Source organism: Danio aesculapii, chromosome 7, assembly GCF_903798145.1.
Source record: "Danio aesculapii chromosome 7, fDanAes4.1, whole genome shotgun sequence".
NCBI lineage: Eukaryota > Metazoa > Chordata > Actinopteri > Cypriniformes > Danionidae > Danio > Danio aesculapii.
Window position 1 is genome coordinate 13528111 of NC_079441.1, and position 14401 is coordinate 13542511.

General features: G+C 36.1%; 1 protein-coding gene across 1 annotated transcript in view; it reads left to right on the plus strand.

The window, feature by feature from the left end:
* The first annotated feature begins 3896 nt into the window (after positions 1–3896).
* Positions 3897–14401, plus strand: part of lrrc28 (leucine rich repeat containing 28) — a 28369-nt gene continuing 17864 nt past the window's right edge. The window contains exons 1-5 of the mRNA XM_056462714.1: positions 3897–3972; positions 5769–5986; positions 6073–6113; positions 10367–10404; positions 10485–10622. Of these exons, the coding sequence (XP_056318689.1) occupies positions 5819–5986; positions 6073–6113; positions 10367–10404; positions 10485–10622 (385 nt within the window). The 5' untranslated portion in view covers positions 3897–3972; positions 5769–5818. The remainder of the gene's footprint in view (positions 3973–5768; positions 5987–6072; positions 6114–10366; positions 10405–10484; positions 10623–14401) is intronic.

Consider the following 14401-nt stretch of genomic DNA (forward strand, 5'->3'; position numbering starts at 1 on the left):
CTCTTTGCTGTAGACCAAAAAGCTTAGTATCACCAAGAGGCAACACTCAATAGAACGTTCCATTGCAACAGCAGCGCCCAGCAACAGCCCTAGATTCCGCCATTTTGGAGTGAAAGCTATCGGCCGTTTATTGGATTTGTTTTTTTATTTACAGTATGTATTTAAAAAGCGCATTAAAGCTGAGATACAACCTGAAAGACGACAATACAACAGTTACTATCACAGTCATCAGCACTTTTAATAGTTTATTTTACAGACTTATAATATGCTGTTGTTCTATAGGAGTTTTCATTCCAAAATGGCCGCCGCGCCATCTAGTAGCTGTTTCCCAAATAACACTAGAGTGTCGCCTCTTGGTGATTCTGTGCTCTTTATGTAGACCTACAGTATGCTGCGCCCCAATTCACATACTGTCTATCCTAAGTAGTATTTGAAAATAAAATTGGAATTTTACTGATAGAACCGTCCATACTCCAACAGCTGATACTGCCCACAGTGCATTGCACATTGGACGTGAATTCGATTAGAACCACAAACGTGGGTAAAAAGTGTAAATACACTACAAACATGTCGGCGCCAGTGGTGTAGTGGTTGGTGCTTCGACACATGCACTTCGGTGCTCACGGCGACCCGAGTTCGATTCCCGCCTCGCGGTCCTATGCCGTCCATCCCCTCTCTCTGCTTCCCATTCTTTCCTGTCAATTCTCTCTACTGTCCTTTCCAATAAAGATGACAACCCCCAAAAAATAATTATTAAAAAAAAACTACAAACATGGCGGACGCGTGAGACCAACAGTCAAATAGAGAGGCTTCAGTAAAGTTGTTTGTATGTCTGTTAATTAATATCTAGCCCGCTGGAAAATATTTAAATCGCGTTTTCTGTCTTATATTTCATCTGCAACAGCAATGTGAACTTTTATCAAGACAAGTTTGGACATTAACGTCTGAATGCATAATTATCCAAAGACCCGAGGAGATTTCTCTGCATGAAAGACTCATGAATGGCAGATTAACCTGCTGCTGCTTCGCCAAGGTAGGAATTTTAATATGAAAGAATTGTGGATGATGTGTGGGGGATTGACAGGGCTCATAACTACTGTAAGCAACAAACGATCTGTTAATGAGGAAGTAGTATGTCTCAAAAAGCTTGCAAACTCTTCTGTTACACACTCAAAAGTATATACTTTCCTTCACAAAAAAAGTACATACAATTAGGGTTAAGTATAAGTATGCGAATTGGGACCTTGTGACTTTTACAGCAGGTCACCATGCACCCAGAGCGACAGATGGCTACAAAGTCACTGCTAGTATGAATGAGGCACCACAATGCCTTTTTGTTAACAAAGTAAGAAGCGTGGTGCGCTTTTTATGTCGCTAGACAACGACTGAATCAGCTGCTTGTTGAGCGTGGTTGATATAGGTATACTTGTAATATTTAATAATATTGTGATATTGAAGATTTGTGAGTAAGACAGCTCTGGATAACTCAAAACAGCAACCGCTAGTCTCTACTCCATCTTCAAGAGTTTCCATTGTTGTCTTGACAACAAAAAACACTGCTGTCACCTCAACGGAAAACCCGCCTCTGCTTTCATTTGATTGGAAAATGAAAAAGACGTGACTGATGTAACATGCTTTTTCCGCTCAGAGTTGATTTTTTTTTTAACGGTGCGCAACAGCAAAAAACAGCAGGCAGCACGCAAAGCGCTTGCGGCCGTTAGTAAATCATTCAAAAAAATGCGCCTCTTAGCGCAAAAAGCGTGTTCGGTGTGATGGCCCCTTATAGAGGAATTTCCAACCTACGTCACACATGACGCCACACGGGTTCCTGTTTGCAATAGCAAACATGTCGAGTTGTGCAGTAGGATACCAAATTCGAAAGTTAAAAAACAGAAAACTCAACTTTTACCGTACACCACACTGCTTTTAATGCCAACCGCAGACGTCTTTGGCTCAAACAGAGCTGAATGGAGTGAGGACCTAATTAAAAATAGTGGACTCTGCAGTTCTTAATTCATATCAGGTAAGCTCACGCTCTGCTGAATAATACACGTTACTCGTGTTTGATTGCAACAATGATTTCAGCAAAAACAGTTAAATATGGTGAATTACACTGCGGACACTGAATGCTAAGAATGAAACGTGAAAGTGTAAGTTCACATACCCTGCCGCACAGGTGCAGTTCGCTGTCAGAATGCAGTTGTTCTGCTTGTTGATGATTACTCAGGCATTGTATAGCTCCGTCTTCTTTCCTTGTCTTTGGCTAGCCAGAATCTCGGTTTTTAGCACTACATAGTTTTGATGGTAATCATGGAACATTATTTCTTGCTCATGACCACACAGAACAAAATTGTAGGCATCCAGAGACTTGTCAGCCTTTAACTTCTCTCTTGTAAAATCAATTGTAAAACCTGAGTTTCAATGAGATAGTTGTATATTTCAGGCTGGATGTTTTGGCCATTTCGTCTCAACCAATATCCATTGGGAGGGTGTTATTGCAAATGGACCTGTCAGATGAAAGCCGCTCACTTTAACATTAATTTTGCTGAATCACTGTGTTTATCACTGGGTGACGAGCTGTTATAATACGCTGAAAGCATTATGTAAATAATATGTACTCAATATAACTTATTTCTAAGACAGCAACAAACTCTGTACCGCATCGGATGTCATTCCCTCGCTGTAAATGCTAGCGCTCCCGGGTTTTTTCCTGCAACCTCGCTGCGTGCGCATCTTGACTATTTACAAACTGGTATTTCGTCTATACAGTTCACTGGAAGCCACGGCCGTTTTTTTCTTTCTTTTTCGTATAGACGAATTACCATGTTTGTAAACATTTAGGATGTGCACGCAGCGAGGTTTCAGAAAAAAAAATGGGAGCGCTAGCATTTACAGCGAGGGAATGACATTCAATGCGGTGTGGTGTAAAAACAGTGTGTATGGTAAAAGTGAAGTTTTCATACCGCACAACACGACATGTTTGCTTTTGCAACCGGTCTCTTTTTGCAACCGGGGACCCGTGTGAAGTCATGCATGACGTGGTTGGTAATTCCTCTATTATGACGGAATTCCTAGAGAAACAGAATATTAAATGAGACAACTGTGGGCGTGGCTTGTTTTTTTTTTCTACTGCGAGCTGATTGGATGTAGTAAAGTAGGCATTTCAAGATCGGGAAAAGTGTTTAGGGAGAGTTATTACAACCTAACAGACAACCCCTCCTCACCATTTCTGTTTGTTGTGAAAACTGACAGTTGGAGGGGCGTGTCTAAGTATGTTAGCCATGCCCAATTGCTAAATCTGAGAATTTAACTGAAAACAAAAACAGGAAGTGCATTTTCAGATTTCAATTAAAGATTAGATTGGCAAACTGTTTTATTTTTTCTTTGATGACATGCACAGATTAATTGTTCATGACAAAACTAGCAACGCGAGTTAACAAAACTCTGGTTAGTTTTGATTTCTTGGTGGATTTTAACATGGTTAAAAAAATTTAAAGTCCTTCTGCATATATGCCTAGTTGACACTTAAAAGCATCAAATGTGTTTAAAAACAATTACATTTCTAAATTGTGTGCAATTACACCGTACACCAATATTACTTTTGATATTATTGATTAGGCCTGTTAGTGTAGTGTTACTTTATTAAAAAGATTATTATAAGATTATTATATGCGATATTTGATCAAAAGATTTTTATATTTGAAATTCTATTAGACTCTTACTTTTGCAAAGCGAGGCAAGTGTTTGTTTATTTTTTCAAATAGTTTTTTTCGAGCGAAATTACTCGGATAAATGTGTAACAGACTGAAAAACGGCTTTTCTAACGGCTTTGTCGTTGAAACTACATTACCCATGATGCTAACGTCTGTCTGCATCTAATGACGTGTTTGCTTGCAGACGGAAAAGCAGTGCGACATATAAACAACTCGAGGCTTTAAACAAGGAATATTTGATTGACAACAGGGATGTAATGTAAGTTATAATTGATTGAAAATATATTTTATAATCACTGTAGTATTTAATGTCGCATATGTCAGTTTGATGTGCACGCGGTCAAAAAAAAAACAGTTTGAGCCCGTTTCTGCAGAGACTTGCAATTAAATGTGTTTAATATTTGACTCGTCATGTGAAATCAAACTTACAGTACAGATATATACTGTAGATATGGGTAAAGTTGGTTTTATATTTGCACATTTAGGCTTTCCTTTAATAATATAATTTCAGAAAAGTATTTTCTGCAAATTCTAAATTGTGAAATCATATTAGCAGCTAATGACTATCAAAGTACAACATAGTTCACAGTCAAATAATAGTACTCATGGTGTTTTGAAGTCATACTTGCATGCAATTTCCGACCGAATATTCAAAATATCGCGTTAAACAATATAGGGAGCTGTCACTGTTCAAATATGAACGAATGCGCGACTCTAAAACCAACTTTACCTCGATTTTGTTTTGACTGTTTTGTTAGTAACTTATACCTACTGTTATTTAGTTTGTATGAATTACATAGGGCTTTCATACAGCTAACTTAGCTAGTAAACAAATAACTTTAACTTCACACGTTACTGTTTTTATTTATTTGTATTATTTTAGTTTTCTGTTTAATTATTTAATTAAATAATTGATTAATGATTATTTCTGTTGTTGTTGTATTGCCAAGGTATCAAATGACACAAATACAAAGCAAGTGTAACTGTACACAAAAGTATAATAGCACGAGAGCAAATGTAAAACAAATACAAAATATAGACTATAAATGGAGCATTCATTCATTCATTTTCTTTTCGGATTAGTCCCTTTATTAATCTGGGGTTGCCACAGCGGAATGAATCGACAATTTATCCAGCATATGTTTTATACAGTGGATGCCCTTCCAGCTGCAGCCCATCACTGGGAAACACCCACACACTGTCATTCACACTCATACACCACAGACAATTTTAGTTTACCCAATTTACCTGTACCACATGTATTTGGACTTTTGGGGAAAACGAAGCACCCCAGGGGAACCCCCCCCACCCCAAACACGAAAAAAACATACATGCAAACTCCACACAGAAACGCAGACTGACCCAGCCGGGGCTCGAACCAGTGACCTTCTTGCTGTGAGGCGACAGCGCTACCCACTGCGTTAAATGTAACATTATGAATTAAAATGGTAAGGTTTACTGTTATAAGGTTAACAGGGTAAAAATAATTGAGGTAAAGTTGGTTTTAGAGTCGCGCAATCGTTCGTATTTAAACAGTGACCGCTCCCTATATTGTTTAACATGCTCTTTTGAATATACGGTTGGAAATCGCATGCAAGTATGACTTCATAACGGCATTACCCATATTTAAATGACTGTAAACAATGTTGTATTTTGATAGTCATTGGTTGTTGTTAATATGATTTCCCTTTTTAGAATTTGAAACAATCCTTTTCTGAAATTCTATTATTAAAGGAAAGCCTGAATGTGCCAATATAAAACCAGCTTTACCCCAATGTATTAATAAATGTAACACCATAGCTCCACAGTTGATTTTATTAGGAAGTGCAAACATCCTGTTTTCTAAAATGTTTGAATATGCAAATAATGTATTATTAATGTAAATATGCACTGATTTACATGCATAACTATGACATAAATAGAGTACATTGTATAAAGTCAGCTTCAAAGTCATTGTTTCTTTCATTTGTTTTACATTATAAATTTGAATCGTGTGTTGTACTCTTTTACTTTATTGGTATTTTAAAAGTTCAGTGTTTAAAATGTTTCTTTCAGAATGGGAAAGTAGAAGCTGAAGGAGGGGAAAACTCCCGGTTTGTGCAGTCATGGCTTCTGAACTCCACGAAGCCATTTTTATGGCCAAACAAGAGAGACACAAGAATCTTTTCCTGAACTACAGGAACCTCAATAATTTCCCTGTAGAGCTGCTGAAAGATGAAGGCATGCAGTTCCTCGAGCGTCTCTTCATGAAGAGAAATTCCCTCACCACACTGGTAAGATCCCTCTGCATTTATAGGTTTGGTCTTTTATTGAAATGTTGAATATATTTGTCATATTAATACTGTTTTCCTATTATCAGCCGGAGAATCTGGCTCAGAAAATTCCCAACCTCATTGAACTGTGAGTTTTTATCTTTGCTGTATTATTATGATTATTATTATTATTATTATTATTATTATTATTATTATTATTATTATTATTATTATTATTATTATTATTATTATTTTATGTGTCGAATTCTGTTTCACCTCAGTTTTGCGTTTCCGCTATGCAAACTGCGTATCCACCTACAGAGCACTGGGATGCTAGGAACAGGTGTTGCTAGAAGGGATACAGCTGCAGCCAGAAGTTAACAAGAATCAACATTATGAAGCTGCAGGCCCGGAGACCCAACAGCACACTCAGACCTGCATGCTCAGACCAGAACTTCCAGACCTTTCATTAGGGTTAGTGTTAGGGTCACGTATCCATTGTTGCTACTTGCTAGAAAGTGCCAAGATGTTCTCGCTGCAGTCTGTAATCACAATGACATACTGGACCAGGTCCACTATGTAGTGGACATTGTATCCCCCACTAAGGTAATGCCCATCCTACTGTGATGGTTGGGTTTAGGGTAGGTTGAAGTGTAGGCGATCGTCCATTATGTAGTGGACCTGGTCCAATTGGGTCTCTGGACCTGCCGCTTCACCAGACCCAACAGCAGGTGGCAACGTCTGAGAAATCAATAGGTCTGAAAGTGCTGGTGTGAGCGCGCAGGTCTGAGCGCGCAGTTGGGGGTCCCCACACTCAGAATTATAGAGGGGAGGAACTATGACGTCAATTTGAATGCAAAAACCCGGAAGCGAGTTAGCAGTTTAGCAGTTCCGGTTCCCTCGTCCCAAAATCAATGGGTTTTTTTCAATTGGATTTCAGTGAAATCACTTAAATAAGGTTCGTGGCTAACACAAACTCAAGATACTTTCACGTTTTATTCTACGACATAAAACACATCAGTGACATCACTCTCTAGATATTTTAAATCGGTTACGCTTCTTTAAAAAGACGGTTGCTATTAAGTTGCTAAATGGGACTACAGGTGGTGTTGGAGACATTATACGTCATCGAGCTGAGCTGATCTGGAATGCAGCCCGCTTGCGTTGGGCATTTGGATTTGTGTGTTATTTAAGTATTTTCATGAATAGTATTTTATAGTTTGTAGTATTTTTCTAATTAGGAATTCATATTGTGTGTAGATAATGCCTTCACTTGTAGAGGCTGTCGAGACCTGTCTCTTTCCTGCTCTCAGTAATGAAACGTGTGAATAAATATGTTAGAAATACATACATATTAACTGTCATTTTAACGTGATCAATTGATTTTTCGTCTGTTTTTTCCTTCATCAGAACACATTTAACTCTGTCATTACTGCAATATTTACACTCCTCCTTAAAATGTATAGTATATGTGACTGTATTGGCTGCTTTTCGCTGTACTTCGTGACAAAAAAAGAATATTTGCATGTTGTTCTCTATCTATGATGGAACTTGCAGGCATTTGATAGACTTGTCCCTCGTGCCTCATTTCAGTCATCTGTTACTAAGGTAAGCGAGCTGTGTGCACGCGAGCAATTACCCTTATTTAAATATGTCTTTTGATAATACTATATAGGCATATTTATACATAGAGTTTTAAAACTTATACAACAACCGTAAAGCAAAACAAAATGTATTTCCCACATAAAAACAATCCAAATGGCTCGTAGGTCTTTGTGTTTTTGCGTATTTATTTGTTTATAATATATAGCGTGCATTATAATAAAATAAACTGAGAGAGTAAGTCTTTGTCATGGAGCATATTTCTATAAATAAGCGTGATTAGTTGTCTGTAGCAGGGTGGTGCTGACGTCACAGATGAGCTCCCCTGAAGGCACTGTAGTCCGTTTATAGCCTAATGTTAGCTTTTTAGTTCTTGCGTTTGCATTTCAGATCTAAAAGTAATAAAAGTTATATTTTTGTGTGAGGATTATCCGGCTGGACAAAACGTGTAAGTGTAATAAACTGTGTTTGAACACAGAGCTTATTATTTGCAACCTTCAAAAAGCCTATGGGAAAATCCTATAGGGATTTTATTGAGGGAACCAGTTTTATGCTAGCAGCCGAATCGCCTACAAGGTGACGTCATATTCCTCCACTCTATTACCCATTTGTATTTTATTAAGGTCTACCCCTACCCTAACCCTACACCCAACCATCACCATAATGTAAAAACAGTAATTAAACCAAGTATTATTCCAATTATTTAAAAAATTACCCATTAAATTGAGTTTTATTAATGTCTACCACTACTCCAACCCTAAACTCAGCCCTCAAGGTAATGTAAAAATATAGATTATTGTTGTACAGTGTCGCAAAAATGATGCTATATTGATGTAAGCATCCGCAGCTGTATCCCATCTAAACTTTACCACAGTGGAATGAGCACATGACTCTGTATGCAGAATATGCAGTTAGTTAGCGTAGCGGGAATGCAAAACTGAGGGGAAACCATAGACACAGGGGATATAAATAAATATAAACACAGGGGATACGACAAAACTGTGTTAACAATATAATATGGTTTTTGTGGCCACTTTAAAACAATTTATAAAAATAACAGACATGATTTAGAGCACACTTTAGCTTTTTCTGCTAATAGAGAAAATGTGTGACACTAAACGTAGTTTGCTATACTAGAAAAAACCTGTTTCAAATGACTACTAGTCAACAAAATAATCTGGGTAATGTTATAGAATTAATGTCAGCAAGGACTGTTTTTTATTTATTTAAATGCGAAAGGATGTTTTTGCTATTTAAAACACTGTCAATCTTTGAAAACTTGTCATTTGTAATAAAAGACCACAATAATACTGTATCGAGATGAAAGATTCAGCAATTGTAGTATACAAATGTGTCTTGCTGTCAGTTGTGTTCAGCTGTAATATTTCTATTGTCCAGCAGAGGTCACTCCAATTTTTTTTTTTAACCCATTAGAGTTAACCCTCTACTGCACATATTTTAATGGTACATGACAAAAATGATTCCACATGATTTTGTGTTTCTTTTAGGAACATTTTATTGTTAATAGTGGTTTTTGGTTTTACCCCCCTAAAAATTTTTTATTGCTTTAAGGCAACGTTATGCAACAATAGTACAAAACCACAGAGAAAATTCTTCACATATTATATATCAAATATCATGAGTCAGAGATCAGAGAGCAATAATAATTTACAAATCTTATGCAAATTGTAACAGAATCATTAAGGAAATAGGGAAGAACACCTAAAACATCTACAGTGCTCAGCGTAACTGAGTACACCCCATTTTGAAAATGAAAATTTCAACTAAATTATATATATATTTTTTTTATTCTGTTGAATTTTGCTCTTTTACATTTTTTTTTGTGTAATATTTTTCTCTTAACATATCAATTTAGATGTACTAATTTTGCTTATCATAAATGATTTTGTTAGATTAGCCCTAGATCTAATTTGAATTTAAATGAGAGATTTGTGAGGGGTGTACTCATGTATACTGAGCACTGTATATAGTGGTTTGTTACTGGTCTATATATTTGACCCCTATTTTGTGTGCTGCATGCTGTGTTAACTGATCACTTATAAATGATAGTCAGTGCTACTTTTTGAACTTCTCAAGATATTTTTTACACTTCTGCTCAAACCTTGATCTCCTCACTGTCACTGCAGTCTGTCTCATCGTCCTCAGATGGGATTTGCCTAACTGTGGGATCCTGCTCTTTACTTCCATAAAACAAGCTTACATCCATTTTTCTGTCAAAATATGTTAAAAAAGTAAAATTAAATGAAAAAAAAATACAATATGTAATAATGATATGTGAAAATGCCCACATGTAATGCCAGTAAACACATCTTGAAAAGTACCACTTATCACACAACGTTGCCCTGAGGAGTTTCTGAACATGTCAAATAAAAGAAACTTCATAAAACCTGACAAAAGGCTTCCTTACAACTCCACAAATACACACATTTTTCTTTGTACAGTTTATGTTACTTTAAATGAGGTTAATTAAGCAAATAATCTTAACTTTTTCCTCATACCATGTTCTCCTGTCACCATGAGTCAGAAAATGAAGTTCCACCTTCAAACGGTGCTAGATAGTGACGCCTACACCTTATTGGATGTTTTATTGATATTTTTCCCAACATTTTAATTGATTGCAATCATTTTTAAAAAATCTGTGCTGAGCACGAGCCTTAAGAAAACTTTCTGTTGCCTGAGGGCAACGCTGTGCTCTATAAGAGCAAAGTTTGAGTTTGGTCTAATCTGAGGTGTATGAGATTATGAAAATAATCCCACAATATCTGTTTGTTTTCTCAGCTACCTGCACTCTAACAGCATTGCAATAATTCCTCAAGGTAATAATGTTGTTATTATATGAAGCAGTCCTCCAGGTGCATTATTCATTGCATGTAACATGCTGTTGTTGTTAATGCAGCGATCGGTGAGCTGGTGAAGCTGCAGTCACTGGATCTGAGTGACAACGCTCTGCAAATCATCTGCCCAGAGATTGGTCAGCTGCGCTCATTACGACATCTGCGATTGGCCAACAATCAACTCAAATTCCTCCCGCAAGGTGATTTGACTAAAATGTAAAAATGAAGAATGAATGACGTGTTACTAGAGTGATCATCCATTAATATAAAAAAGTTGTTTAATTAATGCTAATTTATTATTTATTATTTATTTGATGTTATTTATATTTAATATTGTGACACTGAGCTTTATCAGTTGTTATAAACTGAGGATCCCAGGCCAGGAGATTCATTACAAGCGGAATTCTTTATTGAGACGTGTTGGTAGTTCTGCATAAGCATCTTTAAGAAGTCCACATGAGTCCGCAAGAGCCTACAAGAGTCTCTTACAGTCTAACACTGATCTAGCTTAGTCTGCAAGTCTAATTTGGACAGAGTCATACTAGTCCTGTTTATTACATGTTTTAGGAGGGTGCAGTGGCTAAAGAATGGGCATGGCAAGCTTTAGTTGAAAACCTTGTTTCTGGGTCTTTAATATATCCTGGGGTTTCACCTGCTTAAGAGAATCACAAAGAGACAAAGGCACAGTCACTTTGAGGTCTGACAGTTCTTAGGACGGCAGTAGGTTTAATGTGTCTCACACCATGTCTGCTAGAGTTTTGAATTGAATGATATAAAAACAACCAAAGGATATAACTTTTCACTTGTATCTATTAGGCCCAATTCTATTTTTGTACTCCTTCCCCTTGGCTCTTGAAACAGAGTGTGAAGGGGAAGGGCTTCAAATTTAGCCCTAAGAATTGGGACAGCACTACAGCACCTACACACGTCATCACGATCTCTTACTTCATGTGAGATCAGGCGATCACGACTGCTGTAGTTATTCTAGTTGATTTGTTTTTTTGGTATTTATCTTCAGGAAATCACTGAAGGCATATATTATGTTGTCATAACGATCTAATGTGGCAATAAGATCGTAACTATACTGTGCATTTACACAGTGGCCATATTTATCTATGTATACACACAAAAAACAACATTAACATTATAGCAGACACTGTAAAAAGGTAATTTCCAGCCTCTAGACATTTCTGACAGGGTATTGGAGTGTCATAGAGGGTCCAAATGTTGTGGGACTGCTATACAGGAGTTATTATTAGGGACTATAGATCGTAAAATTTAGCAGTTTTTATTTTAGCGGGTTTTTTTTTTTTTTTTGCATGACGATAAATCGCGAACGTGGTTATGAATATATTAAAACATGTGCTTGTTTGTGCTTGTTTCTTACTAATTGTAATTTTTCTGAAAAAAAAGAGACTATGACCAATTTTTTTTTTCCAGAAAAATGACAATTAGTAAGATTAACAAATGTTTTTGTTTTGTGACTGAAAATCAGGGTTATTCCACCATATATGGATTTATATTTAGTGGAATAACCCAGACTTTCAGTCACAAAACAAAAAAATCTCACCAATTGTCATTTTTCTGGAGAAAAAATCTAACAGGTTTTTCACATGTTCCCTTAATGTTTTCCATATCTGAATAATTTTATGCATGTGTTTATACATTAATTATTTATTATTTCATAATCCATCTCTCTTAGTCATATTTCAATATGATAAAAATGACTAGAAATTCAATATAAATGTTTAACTGTGTTGAAATATAAATTTATATAATCTAGTTCCAAATGAACAATAAGGCCCAATCCCAATTCTACCTCTTAGCCCTTACCCTACTCCTTCACGTGAATATGCAAAACGAGGGGTAGGGGTGACCCAATTCTCTTTAGCTTGAAGGCGTAGGGCTTAGGGGAAGGGGTAGATACCCCTTCGAATGAAGATTTTTCAGGACCACACTCGAAACCATGGGGTAAGAAAATTTCCCAGAATACACCAGCAGAAAATTATGATGACTGATGAAAAGTAATCTGAATACAGTGACGCAACATTGTAATCAACCGCTTTTTAAAATGAACTCTAACACAAAACATTTTTCCTTGTGTAATTGAGCAGCTTTAACAGCGTTTAATCATTTCTTTGCTCACCAGCTGAATACGAGCTTTCAAGCTTCAGCACACACTGCAGCTATTAAACTTCATTTAATGAAGAGACTTTGATTTTCGTGCTCAACGTGACACTTAAATAGTTCTGAGGTGCAAAAGCATCATAAAAGGTCTGTGGGAAAGTGACTAAACTCTTTGACACTCTCTGCAAAATACTGTCTCAAAAGACAAAACATGTTGCTCTTTTTATTGCTCTTTTACGTTGCAGTTGGCTAATGTTTCATCTGATGCCGAGACTGTTCATGTCTTTAATTTATCAAATGTGTATTTTTCCAAACTAAGTGTTTTACAATGAATTATTTCAGCAATTTCAAGCATACTTTAGTGAGTGGTATACATTGCATAAATCTGGGAAAACTGTCCCAGGATGCCCCGTATATTATATGTCATGCAGTATTGAATTTCTTTTTTGTCTCTCAAATGAAAGAAGTGAAGTTGAACTGCCTGTAATTCCAGTTGTTAACTGATATGTAGGGAATTTATATTTTTAACAAACCTATGTAAGATTGTAAAATCAAATAGTTACTTTACTCAAATGAGTGAGTAAACCTGCTAATTACATATACCTGTAAAGTTGATTTAACTAATTATTTTTATAATCATGCACATATTTCCTCCATTCATTTTCCTTTGACTTAGTCCCTTTATTAGTCAGGGGTCACCACAGCGGAATGAATACCAACTATCCCAGCATATGTTTTACACAGCGGATGCCCTTCCAGCTGCAACCCAGTACTAGGAAACACCCATACACACTCATTAAAAGAAAAGCCACGCAAACACGGGGAGAACATGCAAAGTCCACACAGAAATGCCAACTGACCAGCAACTTTCTTGCTGTGAGGTAACAGTGCTATTTACTGAGCCACCGTGTCACCATAAACCTAGTTCATATACTTAATTTTATGGTATTTACTTTTTTTTTTAGTCAACTAATCACTTAAAAAACAATGGGAGGAAGAGCTAGGTGATTTATGATTCCTTTTTAATATTCTTCAGGTATCACCTCCTGTTTTTCCAGCAGAGGGCGTAACACATAGACTCCAAAAATAATGCTGCACAATATATCTGCAATAGTCCACAGTAGTCAAATCACAGTGTGTGCAATGTTGAGTTGGAATTATAGTTCACCAGGCAGCGCAGTTCAAATTATCGCATATGTGAATTCAGACAAAGACAGATTTTATTTTATTATCCTTATAAGAAAGACTATAGTGTCATTTTGATGGAAGACTATACAGTGTCATTGGATTTACATGTAATACTGTTGGACTCCCCTGAAAACCAAGTGTTTTCATTTGCATCTTTGCACTGTTGTATTTATTTATGCTTGTAATTAGTTTATTTTGATTTATAAATTATATTTTTTGCAGATGCACTCTTATTTCAATAAAAAAATAATAATAAGAAATTGTATACTTATATAGTTTTTGTGATGTTAGTATACAGTTATTGTCAAAATTATTAGCCCTTTTTAAAGTTTTATTCTGTTACAAATATTTTCAAAGTGGTTTTAAACATAGAGAAGTTTTTTTCAACACATTTTAAACATGATAGTTTTAAAAACTCATAATAACTGATTTATTTTATCTTTGTCATGATGACAGTAAATAATATTTGACTAGATATTTTTCAAGACACTTCTCTACAGCTTAAAGTGACATTCAATGCATTCACAAGGTTAATTAGGTTGACTAGTCTGGTTAGGGTAATTAGGCAAGTTATTGTATAGTGATGGTTCGTTCTGTAGACTATTGAAAAATATATAGATAAAGGGGCAAATAATTTTGACCTTAAAATGGTTTTAAGACTTTC